Below are 17303 nucleotides of genomic sequence, written 5' to 3'. Positions count from 1 at the left end.
TACAATCTCTTTGGAATGGCTCAAACTTTGCCTCCTTATCCCTTGTCCTCATGTGGAATTAGAAGGCACGAAGATTGCACAGCTATCATTTTCCGGGATAATTTTGCGTTTGAGTAGAATCAAGATATCTTCTAGATACGACCTTATGCCTTTGTTTCAACATTCTCCCAGGCTCATGGGAGCAGTTTTGTTGAGCACCATGTATATCGTGTGAGCTAAGATATTTAGACTTTCAAAATCGATTATCCTGGGTATGAGCTTACCATGGGCAATGGAACACATAGTGAAGTAGAGCGCTAGTCCCAGTCCCTTGGACAATGGGCTGAGGAACCTCCCATCATTATGACAGATAATCAAGCCAATCACCTTAACGACTCGGAATTAATAATGAAGAGCAAATGTAGAACTTGTAGGTCTATGTCTAAAGTAATCAAACCGGTAGGCCACACTGAGCGACAGAAATAAAAGTCACCTACTTGGCGTGTACGGGTAACTCTCCAAAAGTAGTATGTGAGAAAGGTGCCCATCTTCGTTCGATCTCGTCTATGATAACGTGATGGTATAAACACTAGAGGTGCTCAAATCGTTGCCCTGGGAAACACCGTTCTGTATGTTGAGTATAAGAAGCCTGAAGTCATGCTTCAGCAAATACACTCCTAACATGCTGTCGGCAATTTGAGAAGAGAAATTGTGGCGTGTTGTGCGTATCTGGGTAGTTGCATTAGTTCTGTCAGGAATGCATCTGATCGGGTCACTACGCGATGCTCACAATCCCGATACGTATTCGCCATTTTAGGGTACCTGTAGAATTGCATTTTCCGATAGAAAGATACCCCACTAGAACTCGAAAACTGAAGTCCATCTGCTCCATCATAATGGCACTGGAAGTAGTAGGTTTCATTCGACTGGTAAATTGAATCCAGTCCAACAAGCTAGTCAACATGGAATCGGTTGAATTATGACCGCGGAGGACCTTGTTCAATGAAAATTACCTCGTGATGTTCAAAGACAGTGGTACAGCCGCCTCGAATTTCACACTAAAACGTGCCCTAACACTCTTCAGACGCACCTGCAAGGAAGGACCGTGTTTGGCGTGTTGACCAGTTTAAGTGAGAGCAGTAAGGTCTCTGGTCCAATCGTGGACCTGTCCAACAGGATTACGTGCATCAACTAGTGAAAACTATAGTACCAATCACTTTCCAGTTGGCTATGAAACCCACATACAATTGTGACCACGTTGCAGTATTTGCTTTAAGGGGGCCCAGGTTTCCCCTATACACATGTAGCATGTCGCGGACAACGTTGAGGTACTACCCGAATCTGACCCCTGAACTAGGGCATTCAGTTACGTTATACTCTATCCTTTCTATATATTTACTGTTGTCACTTATGGAATTTCGGTATGAATTTCACCATGTAAGACACGTTAGTTTAGGAGCCTGGGGCAATCGTATCTCGGTGTAGTCATCAGCGTGAGCAGCTCACTCATCAGTCCTACCGTTTAGGTCAGCCTACAACTCTTGACCTCGTGTGTGCATAATGTGCGCTTCTCTGGAGTACGGCTAGTGTCACCTCTCAGATTAAGTGGTGCCGCACCTTATTTGGATGACCTGAAACTAGAAACAGGCATCACATGACTCGAGGTCATGTGATCACCACGGGCGTGGTGTTTATGCATCCAAAAAGGGTGCAGTTTCACGTACTGAGATTGAGTAGCTCCCCATCGCTTGCTTGGTCCAGTACAGTTAAAGTCCGGAAACCAGCCGATCAGCACTAACCACTTGTGATCACTCCAGCAACATAAGATCCGGTACATACTGGCTGGTTCTGTTTACTGTAACTGCTCGCCATCGCCGGAGTGCCCTCAAGGTTTAGGATAGAGTGTTTTGGCACATGAGACTTCATTCTAACCAGACTATTCATACAGTTCACTTGAAGTTGATATATCTCGACCGGATAAATCACGTGATTCATTGGCTTCCGTTCCTCACTACTTTCAAACCCACAAACTATTTGTGTGATGTTTTTTCGCAGTGTTGAATGGCTCTGCGGTAACCTGCGGTGTGCAGCCAACCACGTACTAATAGTATGATACCAACGCGGTGTAATGAAGGTAGGGGAGTTACCTAGCCCTCAGGTACACGGACTCCAAATTCAAAGCAGAATAGTGTGTTAAGCAGCGACCAGAAACCAGTTCAGAAACCACCCACACGGGGTTCGGAGCTCAGTAAATCATTCAGCTGATGCTTTGGTAGTAGAAATTCGTTTTATGACGGCTTTGTTTACCCGTCATTGTGGTATTTGATTGTCTTATGAATGGTTGGTATCCGGTCGACAATGTCCAAAGCGCCGGATCCCTGGGCATAGTAAGAAGCGATAGACGGTTAGTGCGGAGCTGAACGTGTGCTGCGCGCAGGCCTTTAGTGCCGATATAAATCCGAGTGAATAAGGCCGGCGGGCAAACGTACAGAGGACTGTTGCAAGCCCTCGGCCAGCCTAAACACGATGATAGGCACCGGCACCAGTCATCCGGTTATAGTCGACGCACAGGCGTTATCCATATATTGCTTTACCTTTCAACGTGATGCCCCCCCCCCCCCAGTGTAGCAGCGTACACGTGTTGCGGGCAAACGTGCAGAGGACTGTTGCAAGTCCTCGGCGAGCCTACACACGATGATAGGCGCCGGCACTGGGACCAGCCCATCAACACACCACCAAGGTAGTACTCTGCTAACCCTGGGGTAATGATTTTGTCATTCTTAGAATGATAGTGTATGGTGGTTACTCATTACAAAATGGAGCAAACTTACCCTGGTTCCAGACGGTTGCGTTTATCAGGTGGACCGGTGAGTAAGATGGTGACCCACAATGCCAACCATTCTACGCACGTGCGCCCACAAGTTACGTACACAGCACAACAGCTCAACACAATGCAATCTTGGTGTCCATGTGCAAGCGATGACTGGTTAAGGCGAATAAATGCCATACTGTTTTTTGGAATTCGTTCGTTCATTTCATTGCCAAGTGTTAGGTCTGGGTTTGATGCTAAGGTAGCGAAAATTCATGCAGCGCGCTATCTCGTCCATTCGGCTTAACCTGCTGTGCCTTATGTTGGATCCCCAATGGAGGCTGATAAAAGGCAAACTTTTTCATAATGTTCCAATGGAGGCTGATAAAAGGCAAACTTTTCCACAATGCCGGTATTTCGTTAAAAGTGGAACTCTGCTGAGCGCTGTAACTCCGCCTCAGGACTCGCGCAGGTGTTTGGGCCCCGAAACTGTACAGCTAATCAGCCAACGAGTGTTGAATTTGTACACCAATATCTCAGCGACAAAACGCCTCTGTACAGACGATTGCCAGATAAACGCTTATAGGGGTTTGCGCAAGAGCACAGCTCTGCCTCATTCTGGCGTCGCTGAAGAAATCTTTGAAAGTAACTCCACAGTTGCGCACCTGGGGTTTTCATCCCGGTCTTTGATGAGGTTGACAAATTTGTTTGTACAGCCCTACTTCCGTAGTACGATCCACAGTGCTCCTCTGTTGGCTCAAACAAAGGCTTTAATGAGTCCACAAATAGTCCACAGAGAATTTGGTCCTGTCCATAACACGCTCCTTAGATTTGTCTTGCGGCGTTTTGAAATCCACAATGCTATTCAGGAACGCTCTTCTCCAGAATTCCAGCCACTAGTCGATAGAGAAGGATACGAACCATAATCTTGCATCCTGTACGTTAAAACTGATTCCGCCGTACTTGTATGTTTGTCTTCTGTCGAATCGCTTTCCTTTCATACACAGTGATAACCTTTTGATCCTTGAAATCTTGCGTAGCCTCTTCCATCTCCCAAATTCTGCAAAGTAGGTAGAGAAATTCGTTTGGGTTCTGAATTTCGTCCTGTAGTTACGGTCCCCCCAGCTTGAACGATTATGCGGACACACGTCTAGTCCCATCGGTTTATAGCTCTCAGAAATTCCGCGGCAGTAGACAAGTCAGCCAAGTAGTTCTTCACGGCATGTCGCTACACTAGGGCTGCGTAGTCGACATCTCCTGGTGGGTCGAGCTTTTTCAAACGGTTGTTTCCAGACTCCTAGAATTTTATCGAAGTTGTCAAGTTTCCCAGCAGTTTGTGTTTTATCAGTTGAATATGGTGAACGTTCGGTCCACAGAGTTCTCAGTTTGTCAAAGAATTGTTTGTGACACAATAGATAAAATAATAAATAGTCGTTCAGCTGTAACACCCTTTCAGTAAATAGCTGACATGACACCCGAAGGAAGAATTGGGACTGAGATAGTGCCAGGTTGCCCAAGTCTAAATGGGGGCAGCGAGGATGTCAAGGTTTTGCTGGATCCATGGGCCTTCCGATCTGTAAATTTGTCCTCTTACCACTAAATTCCATCTAACTCAACAACGACCACGGCGTACGCCTGAAGGTATTCACTACGTTTGTTCCAGTCTTCACTCTTATCCATTTTGGATGCTTCAGAGGCTTAGTCCTCGCGCTTTTGAATTGCTTTCGGGCGTCTGTGTTCATCGGATCATTGAGTCTCTTGATAAACAGCAAATTATCCTCTCGATTCAGAGTGTATACCAGTTAGTCATTTCGGTCAAATGAATCTCGAATCGATGCATCCTCTTGTAGGACGGAACCCAGCCTCGTTTTCGCGTATCTGCCTCTTGTGTTCATTCACTCATCAAAGGGTAAGACCATAGAGCACCCTCGATGCCACCTGACTGATTCTGTTTCCCCCGTGTCCCTCCCCAACCCCTTCCCACCACAGAATCAATCGCCCCTGGGTCAGTTGACTGTCAGTTATCTGACCGAAGTGCCTTATGCTCCACGCTGCCTATTGACAATAAACAAAAGACCTTTCTTTTAAAGTTCAGTCTCTCGTAGCTTTCCTCGATCAGCTAGCCAGGTCTCACTGATTGCATTGAGGTCTATCCTCTGGGGTTTGAATTCTTTTGCAAAAAGAACAGTTCATCTTTTAGGCCTGTCCCATCCACCGCTATCTAGGAACGTTTTCACGTTTCACATGGCTCAGTGGTTAGAGTGCGGATCTACTGACAGGAAGGTTCGTGGTTCGAACTCGAACTCTGCATCTCGACTCATCCTGTCTAGGCTTGGGCAACCTGACAGTATCCAAACCTTCGTGCTTCATTTGTGTGGCGTGGTAGCTAGGATCCGTAAGGGCATTACGGCTGAACGATTATTTTTATCACATTCCAGTTTCCAAATGGAAGAAGGCGTATCTACCTTCTCCTTATAATCCGTGTCATATGCGGATAGTTGGAGCATTTCGACTGCTGAGCCTCGGTCTGTTTCGATTACCCCATTCTGAGCCTTTAGCTTTAAGTTTGGACCGCTATCACGATGTTTTCCAGGTTTGTTAGCATAATCCGAGCGTTACGAGTGTTTGCGCATCGTAAATTGCTAGAATAATATATCTGTAGCTTTTAAATCAGCTAGGCATACGTTGTTCATATGTATATTACACTAGATCTGAGCGTAGCTCTTGCGTAGCCCACTAGTGCCTTACTAAGGTGGGGTCAATTGAAACAGATGTTTGGTTGTTTAGATTTTATTTGTGAGCCATGACGTTCGCTATCCGTAGCTTGAGAGGGCAAACCAGATTTGACGCTTCCCATGGAAGGAAAAATTAGCTCAGAAAGTCAACTCAAACAGTCTTTTTTTATGGTTGTTCCGTCAGTCATCTGCATACCGTCGGGCCATTCGCAAGGCTCATAGGTTGCCCTGTCTCGCAGTTTAAATTAGAATGCACCTGTATGTTTATCATATCCATAGTTGAACGTTCCTGGTTGCGTGTTCAAAACCTTATTTCCCTTGAGCAACAGTGATTTTGCATATTGCACTGTTCATATCACTTAATAAGGTACGAAGGTGCTTTCAGATTGTTCCGGAATAACGACTTGATGGTACACTGTGCAAACTCGGCCCAACCACCGTCTATGCGACCGAGTCTAGTGTAGTAGATTTCTTCCCGGTGTTTCCCGAAGGAAGAAGTTTGTGATGGAAGAATATAGGTTGCACCTGAGATCGTAGGTGATAGAGAATTCCATTGTGGACTTCTCTGAAGTACTCTCTGTTCCATGGAGGGTGTATGTTTATCATATCCATAGTTGAACGTTCCTGGTTGCGTGTTCAAAACCTTATTTCCCTTGAGCAACAGTGATTTTGCATATTGCACTGTTCATATCACTTAATAAGGTACGAAGGTGCTTTCAGATTGTTCCGGAATAACGACTTGATGGTACACTGTGCAAACTCGGCCCAACCACCGTCTATGCGACCGAGTCTAGTGTAGTAGATTTCTTCCCGGTGTTTCCCGAAGGAAGAAGTTTGTGATGGAAGAATATAGGTTGCACCTGAGATCGTAGGTGATAGAGAATTCCATTGTGGACTTCTCTGAAGTACTCTCTGTTCCCATGGAGGGTTGCTGTATATTTTGATAACATTTCAACCATTTTGTCACTTCTGAGCGTTTGTTATGTAGTGCTTACCAGTATAACATGTATATTTTGATTTTGTGCTTGTAGTGAAAAGTGGGAACGAATACAACAGTTGCAGCTGGAAATCGAAGCTCTGGAGTCGAAACGCAAAGATCAAACTGTTCAAAGTCAGCAAGCGCCCTCACCCTCGCGGTTAAAAAAAGAACCCACTACCTCATCAGAATCGGAGGAGAGTGAAGCAGAAGAATTGTATGATTTTCGAGTAAAAAACACTGTGTGAAAAATATGTAAACTGTGTGTACAGTTTCTTCTTTTCTGTGGTTGTCTTTTCGTTCTGAGACGGGATCTATGGTTACAGATGCTATTTACAGATGTTTGTTTGGCACATTTTATGGTGAAGGGAGATGTTGGCACTCTATGACTAACAGATGACCAAGCGAACTCAGATCGCCACTCCCTACCGCGCACGATCATCCATGTTATCTGTAAAACTGTATAGTCTTCGGCACCCTGCACGTCCTGTCTGTAGGCGAAATTCAATCTCTCTAGTCCGACTGGTTGTTGACATTGTTTCAAAAAGCTTGATAAACCGACCACCGTCCTTGGAGAAACTTTGCATCAGGTCGGGATAACGAGTCCGCCATTCAGGGAGTTCGTGTGGAATGACCAACGTTCCAGACTGCGGGGGTGGAGGAACGAAGGAAATGTTTGTATATTCAGTTACAGTTGTCTTCGGTTTTCACACAGTCGTACTGTCGTACAACAATTCTCGACGATCTCTCTCTTCAGCGAAACTTTAAACTTGGGGACTTCTAACGTCAATCAAACTTTCCTTTTTAATTACCTTAAGGAGTATAAGGGTGCCAAAAATCACGACCACCGCTCAAGACCAACCTTAAGGATAGATGTCCTTTCGTGACTTACCACTGCGCGTTTATCCATTCATTTGCCAGCTTTGAGTAAACAGTGTTGGCCGTGTAACTCGGTACCTATCCGAGAGTATGCGTCAGCGCAAACCAGGTTGTTTGAACCCTGGACCGGCCAGGCACATGACCAGCCCTCCCGATGCAGCTATCAGATCAATCCAGTGGAGTGGTTCAGAGCAGTTAACCGAGTGCAATAAAATCTCCCAAGGTCGTGCACCAAAGAGTATTGGAAGCAGCTAAGGCGATTACCGTTCGGTTGTGTCCTTGTGTCACGCGAAGTCCTTGAGACCACCTTGGTCCATCAAGAATATTCCCGATGAGACAAGCTTATTAGATGGTATCATTGTTTTATACAGTGAATTTTGCTCCGACTCATATCCTCTTTGACCAAATCACTAATTCAACCATCAAATATCCTACCTGCCTTTGCCCGGGTGTCAGTTCGGTCAGGTTTAGTCTGGTCTAGTTCCGTGACTGGGCATGGAGCACATCTTATGTTCAAGTGAACAGTAAAGTTGGACCGCTGAACACTGCATCTGTCGAACCCAATACAATGTGACCTGCCTTTGCCCGGGTGTCAGTTCGGTCTGGTCTAGTTTAGTTTGGTCTAGTTCAGTGACTGGGCATGGAACACATCTTATGTTCAGGTGAATGGTAAATTTGGACCGCTGAACAATGCATCCGTCGAACCCAATACAATGTATACTCCGTAATTTATTCAGCTGTTTGTTTTTATTAGCTTCTGGCTAATGTCAAAGGTATTGGACCACCACTCTCAGTTGTGAACATCACAGGCATCTCACAACTAGAATAACACTAAAGAAGTAGGATTTTTCCTTAAATGCAACATATATCTGGACGACACTAATGTAAGCCAACTAGTCCACGTTTACCATGAACGTCCTAGTGCTTCAAGATAATGAATTCTACAACACCTAGCCGGATTTCGCCTTAGATACCAAGAAAAGTGTAAGACTTGATCATTCCGACTTGTAGCGTGAGTCATTCATACAACATAGGCTCACTTCACCTAGGGGACAAGCCAGTTTTTCAACTGAAGTTTACGACTAGTTCGGCCATAACCAAAGCAATCATCTCACCTTCTCCAGGATCGCGCGTATCCGCCTCAGTCTACGTGGCGTGGGCTGGAAGTCAATGGCCAAGGTGACCACATAGGATTGTCTGGGCGATCTGATACGTTCTATCAGCTCCTCTTCGTAGGCTTAAAAAGAGAGGTTAAAGGTCAAACATAGTGAGCTGAGCGTCGTTACCTATATGTGCGAATACAAAAATATAAGTTCGCTGGGACCATTGTATATAACACTACTGAACTAAGTGGTACCGTTCCGGAACCCAATCGACGCATCATTTGCACTTCATACACATAGGTACATAAAAGCTTCGGAGATGCAGAACGAGTTTGTAGTGGAAAGTGAAGTGCAGCTGGCAACCAATCTCCATCTTACCATCACGAAGCCTGGTTGGAGCTGTGCTACTTTGGATGATGGACGTTCTTCTGCTGGTCATGCCTACGTATCATGCGACCGCGGTCTCGCTTCATCAAGGCTTAGGGTATTATACCACACCTACGTTATCCGTCGAAGGAGCTTACCGGACCTTGGTCAATAAACGGTCTGAGAATTTCGAAAATCTTTGAGAACTCCCTCTCGATTACTCCATCGACACGTATAACAGAACTTTTAACGAAAAGATGTCGCACACTCACCAAAACCGGGCCAAAAACGAAATGCGTGTAACCTGAGATTTTCCATATCAACTTACCAGATTCGTTCCAGTTTACAATACGTATGTCTTCTTTCCCAAAATACTTGTCGATAAACGGATCTAACTGGAATGTAAGAGAGAGGGGGACATTGGTAATGCTGTGATTCAGAGAAGTGGTCTGTCCATAGTTTGGCGGTGTCTGAGAAACTGTTAAACATCCTTAATTCTGGTGTTGTCACTCAGTTTGTGTCTGAACAACAGCTGCTGGAAGGATTCACTTCAAGCACTCTCAATTGTTGCAAATACGACACATCACAACCAGGTACTGATTTAGACTCAAACATGTTGCCTGAGGAGCAACAGTGTCATTCACTAATGATCGACCCTGCATGATTTTTTTCTATGGGAATTTACAACAGCCGAATCTATTTTCAGCGCTTCTGGTCAAACTCAAATCCATTCCATCAAGGTGAATATTCGTATTCCATAGGTGCTTCTTTGTCAGACTTGGTAAGTCCCCCAACGAAATCATCGCATGCGAATAAATTGATCGAATTAAACGAGTTGCTTTTCACGTTTTGAATTCGGTAACCGGTCCAGGTGAATACTGGAGATGGAATGTTCAAGCGAAATACTTCCACATCTGGTTTAGAGAATATTACAAGCCTGATAATATCCATACCGATATCAGTGCGAGTGAAGTCGAGTAGATTGGGAGTTGCGTTGAACATTTAATTTACATTGTGATGAGACCTATTGCTCGACTTTTCGGCCAGCGCGGCTTATCCAAACCATGAACAGGGTCACCCGCGTTGGACGAAACGTCGAACAATCGGGCTTGATACTGTAACCTTGTTTCGTTTCGTCATAACTCAGTTATATAGCATAAGCTCGACTGGTCATGCTGCCACAGGTTGTGTGCAGCATCTTTCCCCGTTTTGTCGTACATGTTAAGGCGCACGAAAATTGCCCGACAAAAGCAGAAAAAACGTATATTGAACCAGAGAGGAGCAGCATTTAGATATGTGGTAAGTGGAATCGACATGTATTCCAGGAAGAAAGACTTATCAATGTGTCTCAAAAAGCTGTACGTTATGCAAACTGAAAGGAATATCCTGGAGATGCAAGGGACGGACTACGAATAGTCTCTCTAGAGGGGTACGGATACACGGACAAAAACAGGATAATTCTCGAACACCATTAAGAACTCTTCGTGATAAATATTTCAGGAAAGTAGGAGTACCTTCTTACGGGTCCCAGAAGGGAATCGAAGTGGATGGGATGAGCACCAGTACATTAATCTGACTTCGTTTGTTGGTGGTACTAAGTCATGCACCAGCAGGCGCTCCGCTAGCTTCTGCTTCCAACACCAGTCCTTAGTACCAAATTTTGACCGCCAAGAAATTTAGCTCTTATCCTCCACAAATCGACTTCTTTAGTGGGTGGATAATATCCCCATTGTTCTTGCGTAAAAGCATGATCTTCAACAGGATCGCCTACCACAAATTTAACAAAGGAATTCGCGCCAAAAACTAGAGTTATGTCTAACTAGAAATGAACCTGTGACTTCTTCATTACCGGATAATTAAGCCTCACACCCAGCTTCTGCCAACACTACTCGTAGTCACATATATGCAATGGGACTCCACATTGGATCGTCAAACCCACACCCAGCTTCTGCCAACACTACTCGTAGTCACATATATGCAATGGGACTCCACATTGGATTCGTCAAACCAATGAATCATGCGCCAAGATAGTAAGCACCGTCAACGAACTCCTTGACTTACTCCCAAATGGACCGGTTCTTAGCTGCCAGTTTATGACATTCACTGTCGCCGAAGCACCAGAAGGCTTTTAGGGAAAATAAACTCTCCGATGGCGATTGAGTTGCTCATGCTTCACAAGTTGCGCTGGTTAGGACATGCACTTCGCATTCGGGTAGCAGTGACGGAAAGATGGGCCGTCTGTGACCTTACAACGAAACATAGAAACGCTGACCAATAAAATCAGTCAGGTTGAAAACTTCCGCTTCGCTGGATGGTAGCCCCGGAACTCAACTCATCAGTGGTTAATGGACACTGGCAGACATGGCTCAATCGCGCAGTCAGTGGTGCTCGTACACCAAAGCTATCGTGTTTAACGTGCAGCTATCCAGTTTCCCGAACCAGCTGATCATGCTTGGGTGTATCTCCCACGCTTTCCCATTTTTGGTCACCCAAACCGTAGCAGGATGAAGCAGGTTAGCCTTAGTACATGGCTGCTTAACTGACAGGGCCCGAACGGGCATAGACTTCTAGGGTAAGTGGAGTATGATGCTTAAACCATAGACCACAATAGTGGGTATACAAAATTTGTCACTTTGGTTTTATCTCATGTCACCTCAGTCGCGAGACGTAAAATATGCAGATCATGTCCGAAACGCGCTTGGCATCAGATTTGAATACGCATACAAGTGAAAGCTGGTACCACGTGATCAAGATCACGGTAAGAAATGTTTTGCTGCAAAACATTTTTTGCACACTGAATGTGCAGACTAAAACACAATCCACTCACATGAGTTCATTTGCAGGCTTGAAAACATTTCCACCGATGAACAGGTGGCAAAACGAAAGATCTAGAGATACGTCTTGTTTCCAAGTGAGTTAAGTGAAACACCGCAGAATATCGACTACACCTATAGCTGTATCAAACTGACAAAATAAAGAGACGCTTGAACTTTCCCACTATGCTAGATAGTCGGGGTGCTGAGTACCCGAAACTGGACCCTGGGTCCTTTTAAACGATCCCCGAGGTTGGTTCGGGAATCAAAAGTACTAACTGCGCACATATGTGTAAATGTCTGCAGTCAACCTTAGCTTTCTACTTTCATAGTATCAACAAGTACCCAAGTATAAATAGTAGTTGGTAAACACAGTTCGCGAGTGAAATGGAATCCCGGTAACGTATTTAACCGACCATTCTACCCGATATCAGTCTCATGATTCTGAATGCTGGTTAGAAAAAGGACCAGTTTGGATGGATGCACTAGCACACGTACGTGCACAAAGGCGTCCTGCTGGTGTCGGGTCATACAAGTTAGACAAGAGCAAGCAGAAATCGACAAATATGCAAATGCAGTATGGAAATGAAAGGCAAGCAGCGCTACGCTATCAGATTGGATTTATTGCTGGAGCTGATGTTGTGTCCCACAGAAATGACGTTCTAGGTCACACTGAAAGTTGGACTCCCTCCGGTTCTTTAGGTTGCTTTTGCACCCTATCGGACACACGGCAGGTGATGCGGTCCTGCTTTCAGACGGTGTAAGTGACTATTAACGACGGAGGTCGGTAGTCCTTCTACATCCCCGGGAATTCAAAATTCTATGACCTGTCACTTACAAGAACAATTGTGTGCATGCTCTTTGCGGTTAGGGATACTGTAAACCCTCCGCATGTGTGTATGCTAACTGGCATTTCTACATCTAGAAAATCCCGTTGTATGGGCTGAATCATGTCCCAATCCTGTCACGTTGAAAGTAGTTAGCAATTTTAGTGCCAGTGTTTTACCGCCCGAGTCTTGCTCAATGCAGTGCTTAAAGACCACGGCCAAATCCCTCCATTCTGTGCCCTTCCTCGCGTTCCACATATATGTGGCCCAATAAATTTGTTGATTGTATGGAAGTCAAAATGGCATATTGCTTAAATATCCCTATGGTTTGAAAAAGAGCACAGTGACGAACATTAATGTTTTCGGAATCTAGTCATCAGGTGAGTACATATCTAATGGTTAAAATAAGAGCGAAAAATGAAATACACCGCGAAGATTGGTTAGTGAAATGCAAAACGTGGAGACACGAACGACTGGTTGTTTGCGCTCCCCCCATGTCGCATCTGGTCGGATGCTGTGAGACAGTCAAGAGGGTTGTTGAGTGACTTGGCCGGTTGATTCGTGTCACACGACCAAGGCAGACTCAGCGTTCGTACGAAACGCTTTAAACAGCACAGTACCGGGTTTCTCAGGCGTATAACGACTGGCTCGGCTGTAGTCAAGCAATGCCATTGAAAAGATACTGACAGTCTATGTGGTACACGGTAAATGACTTGAAATGACTCATTTGGCATGACTGCGTGCCTGGTATCAATTAGGTGGGACACAATCGAGATTTTGGCTGAACTGTTGAGGTTAATGGTATTCCGGTAATAGAGGTGCTCGCGTATTCTCTTAGAAAGTTGTCGTGTCGTGCACCCAACATACTCCCCTGAACAACAACAGGAGAATGCACAACCATATTCTGGGTAGGGACTGACATCTTGTCTTTGAGGTTTAAGTTGAGCAAAGGGTTTGTTGTAGACCAGGACCGCAGGGTTGCAACTAAAAACGTGCATTGTAGGGAGTGAAACAAACGTTGATTGACTATATCAGCCAACAGATCGCCTTTATACGATAAACTCAAGTATATTGGCTTCTTTGCAACGGTCATGATAGGCGGGGCTATGTACTATGGATTCTGCACAAATCCTCTGTGAGCTATGCTTGGAGATATTTTCGATCAGCATTATGAATTCTCTTAAACTAGAGATATTTTTTTCAGTGGCGGTCTGTAGGTGGCAACTGATGATAATCTAGCGAATATACACTCATTTGCAAACTAATTTGGTTGCTGAAAATCCGTAGACAGCCCACGATCGGTTTCGCCCTTCTTACGGCTCAGCAACTAGGCGCAGTCCCCGGGTTTCCGTCAACCTTATGTTCTACTTGAAACCAAATTGCACGAAATTAGCGAATATACACTCATTTGCAAACTAATTTGGTTCTTTCGAGAGACTCACCTGGAACCCAGCTGAATCTCTCGTTTATGATGTTCTCAGACAACCAGGGGACTGCGCCTACCTGACGAGCCCCAAGAAAGGCGAAACCGGTCGTGGGCTGTCGACGGATTTTCAGCAACCTTATGAGTAGTACATTACAATGATGATAATCTAGTTTTCCAGCAAACCGTAAGGGCATAAAGAATGTAAAGGTGGAGAATTCAAAAGCAGTGCACATAAACGTATGCAACTGTTTTTCAAGCAATGAAGGCAAATTAGATTGATCCCGAATAAAACTACACGTTAGGTATGATAGACTTAGCTCAAAATAGCCATCCGCATATGTATGACCGAATAAGCACGATTTAGTTGATCAGCGAAGCACATCGATTGCCAGTCAGTTGTTCCAAAGTCCTTCGCTCAAGCGCACTAGCTGTGATGATCACAGCTACGCGTAACGGCTTTTATGCTATATTCCACAAGGTGACTGGATTTATTCGACGGAGTGGGTAGCGGGCTGCATGGCCCGTAACCTTAGCAAGGATCAGCACAAATATGATGGTGACTTGACAGCAGCGTAACCTTAGCAAGGATCAGCACAAATATGGTGACTTGACAGCAGTAAATGGCCTGGATGAGGGACGGCGACACAGGACAACAGTAAGCTCGTGAGTTAGAAACACGGCCTGGTATACGACTGGTTGGGCAGCCTGCATGCAGAACTGTGGGCATCAGGCAGGATGTGACAGTGGCACACCCGCATTCGGCTAGCAATGCCCTGAAAAACCCTATCCTGTTTTCATCAACCTTTCTTTGTGAATCACTTTTCAGTCTTGGCCGGGGAACAACGACCATATTTGAACAGTAAAGGCGTGCTGCTCTTATGTGACAAACTGTGATCGGGACCATTAATAATCAGATCAGCCTAAGAAACGTCGGTTTGACGATCTAGCGAACGAGGAACCGGGCAGGACAATTTGGAAATCAACGAATTATATTGGATAGCAGCACACATGGCCAACTTACCTCTTCGGTTGCTACTATCAATTTTCGCATGAAAGAATTTGAGGGCCTGATGGATGTCATATAGTCCAGAAGTGTCATCATGTCCCTCCAGTCTCCGCAAAGCAACGCCCTCCAGTCAACAAGATCTGTGACGTGGTCGAAGCAAAAAAAGCTGTGATTGATTAACAAGAAGACAGTTACCGAACACTCGGAATATTCCTGGTTAGTTTTTTAAGGTATCCATTAGGCAGATCATACATACTGGCAACAGTGAGCTTTCTGACAATTTCTGCTGACTTTTCTGGTGTGAAGGTGCAATAATTTCACTACAATAAAGCTTTTGTGACTATACAAACCGTGCAAACCTTGGCAGAGGTAATTTTAATGTTGTCATTTAATCACCTGCGCTCCCAATCAGCATCAAGGACTCTGCACCAGTGCTTTTCCCCTTTGTAGTTTAATCGCTTTTCGCTAAAAACACGATAATCCTACATCACCATAGTCTCGAAAAAAGTAACGGTCGCTTATGACGATTCCACCTGCCCTTCTCGACTGAACAAGTTGCTTTGTACAAACCAAGAGAACCTTTGGTAATGTGTCTAAATACTTGTGCGTTGGGTGGGTTAGTTGGCTGTTGATCAGTTGGCAGTTGATCTGTTCACCGAGGCAAGTAACTGGTTTGCAAACGTCTCGCCACCATGCAAGGACGCATCGTCATTGCGCGCTCTGACGCGTGTCATATTTCATAGGCAATGGAATTACTGTCAAGGTGGAATGACCGGAAGGTCCGCAGTTTGAACCTAACGCTGGGCTTCTCGACTGCTCCTGTCAAGGCTCGGGCAGTCTGGTAGTACCTCAGTCCTCGTGCTTCCTTCGGGTGGCATGACAGCTGTGCACCGAAAATGTGTTACAGCTGAACGAGCGTTATTACTATTAATATTACTACTATTATTATTACTGGGTCACAACCCTCAAAGTGACGTCTCACTCACTAATAGGACTCGCGTGAGTAGAGTATACACTTGCATAAGGCTATCTGACTCCGTATGGTGTGACGAACCCTATAACACACCCTTGTTATTTTAGTGGTCAAAAGTACACACATACGGACGCCAAATTAAACGGATTCCTGATTGAAGTCTTGGATGTCAGCGTTTCGCAACAGAAGTAAAGACACTCTCGAGACTGGGACACAATGGAGGACAGGCTTAAACGAATTCACGAAGCTGAAGCAGCAACCTGGCCCACTGGCTATCAGAATCATCCAGACACCAGTTTTGTTCTACAGAGCTGACAAAATCTCATATTCCTGAATTTCCTTGATGCTCTCAAATGCATTTGACAATCCAGCTTTCTACGAACTTGAATTAGTAATCGTGTTTTTCTTTATGAATGACATCACTATGGCAACTGCCAACTCATTATCATTATGGGCACTAGTCAGCGTTTGTTGGAGACTAGTTTGTGACATAATGCAGTTCTGTCTTATACATAACTTCATAGCCAAAGCAGTCCCTGGTTTTCCTTAAAATTACAGCTTATGTTGTGCAGAGCCTTGAAAACAGGATAAATACACCAGCGAAGGCAGTATAGGATTGTCTCTTATCCTGGATTCAACTCACCAACTGCATGCAGCTGTTCTTCATCAAGTATAAGACTCGCGAGACACTCAATCTCAGTGCTTGGCGCAGACATCGTGTATCACTATCTGCGCAAAATGATCACTATGTTTGTGTATGCAGCACAATTTATGTCCTCGCAAATGAAGGTCATCGATTCATTGCAGGGTGTGACAGCTCCAACTAGCCAATGAGAGTCGCAGTGCCGCACACTCAGCAGCTGACCATTTGCTCTACTCTGTCACGCACCAGTCGAAACAAAGCGTCCCGACTAGCTGTCGCGTCGGGATTTCAGGCCACAAAACAGCACGAGATGAGTTAGTGATCACACGATAGAAAAATAGCTTACTGAGAAGTTCGCTTGTGTCTGTCGGATGTTCCTAATAATTTGTCGATTCTTGTAGAATGTGAATTTGGCAATCAATCCCTCCTACCCTTACCTGTTAAATGGAGCACTACTGGTTATTTAACATGGAGGATGCAAAGACGACCTAAACATCAATTTAGTCTGAATGAATACTTTTTTCGAAGGATGCCTGCTCTTCGTGGCTAGAACCAGCTAAAACCACAACGAAATGATTAGCCAGTGGTTCTCAACGGAACGGTTCTGAACGGAAAGGAATGTGTCATCCCAGCCTTTAGTCTGGCTTCATTTAACTGAGTCCATAAACATGACTTAAACAGGCTCCACGCGCGGTTGACGCTACACTGTTTCGATTGGTTAACTTTGTCTGTCCGTCAAGCGATCACCTATTTTTACCAAGCGCTTTT

General features: G+C 44.9%; 2 protein-coding genes across 2 annotated transcripts in view; one reads left to right on the top strand and one right to left on the bottom strand.

Moving 5' to 3' along the window:
• The window catches only part of T265_04950 (hypothetical protein), a gene marked incomplete at both ends in the record, with an annotated part of 25538 nt that extends 18367 nt beyond the window's left edge, over positions 1 to 7171 (top strand). Inside the window, one exon of the mRNA XM_009169818.1 lies at positions 6555 to 7171. Coding sequence (XP_009168082.1) covers positions 6555 to 6747 — 193 coding nt within the window. The remainder of the gene's footprint in view (positions 1 to 6554) is intronic.
• T265_04949 (hypothetical protein) lies at positions 6378 to 17303 on the bottom strand (the record flags this gene model as incomplete). The annotated part of the gene is made up of 5 exons (XM_009169817.1): positions 6378 to 7146; positions 8494 to 8615; positions 9176 to 9317; positions 14935 to 15059; positions 16536 to 17303. 5 exons carry the CDS (start codon positions 16606 to 16608, stop codon positions 6925 to 6927), a joined length of 684 nt encoding a protein of 227 aa, XP_009168081.1.

The sequence above is a fragment of the Opisthorchis viverrini genome, assembly GCF_000715545.1.
Source record: "Opisthorchis viverrini unplaced genomic scaffold opera_v5_90, whole genome shotgun sequence".
Lineage (NCBI taxonomy): Eukaryota > Metazoa > Platyhelminthes > Trematoda > Opisthorchiida > Opisthorchiidae > Opisthorchis > Opisthorchis viverrini.
This window is presented reverse-complemented; position numbering and strand designations above follow the sequence as displayed.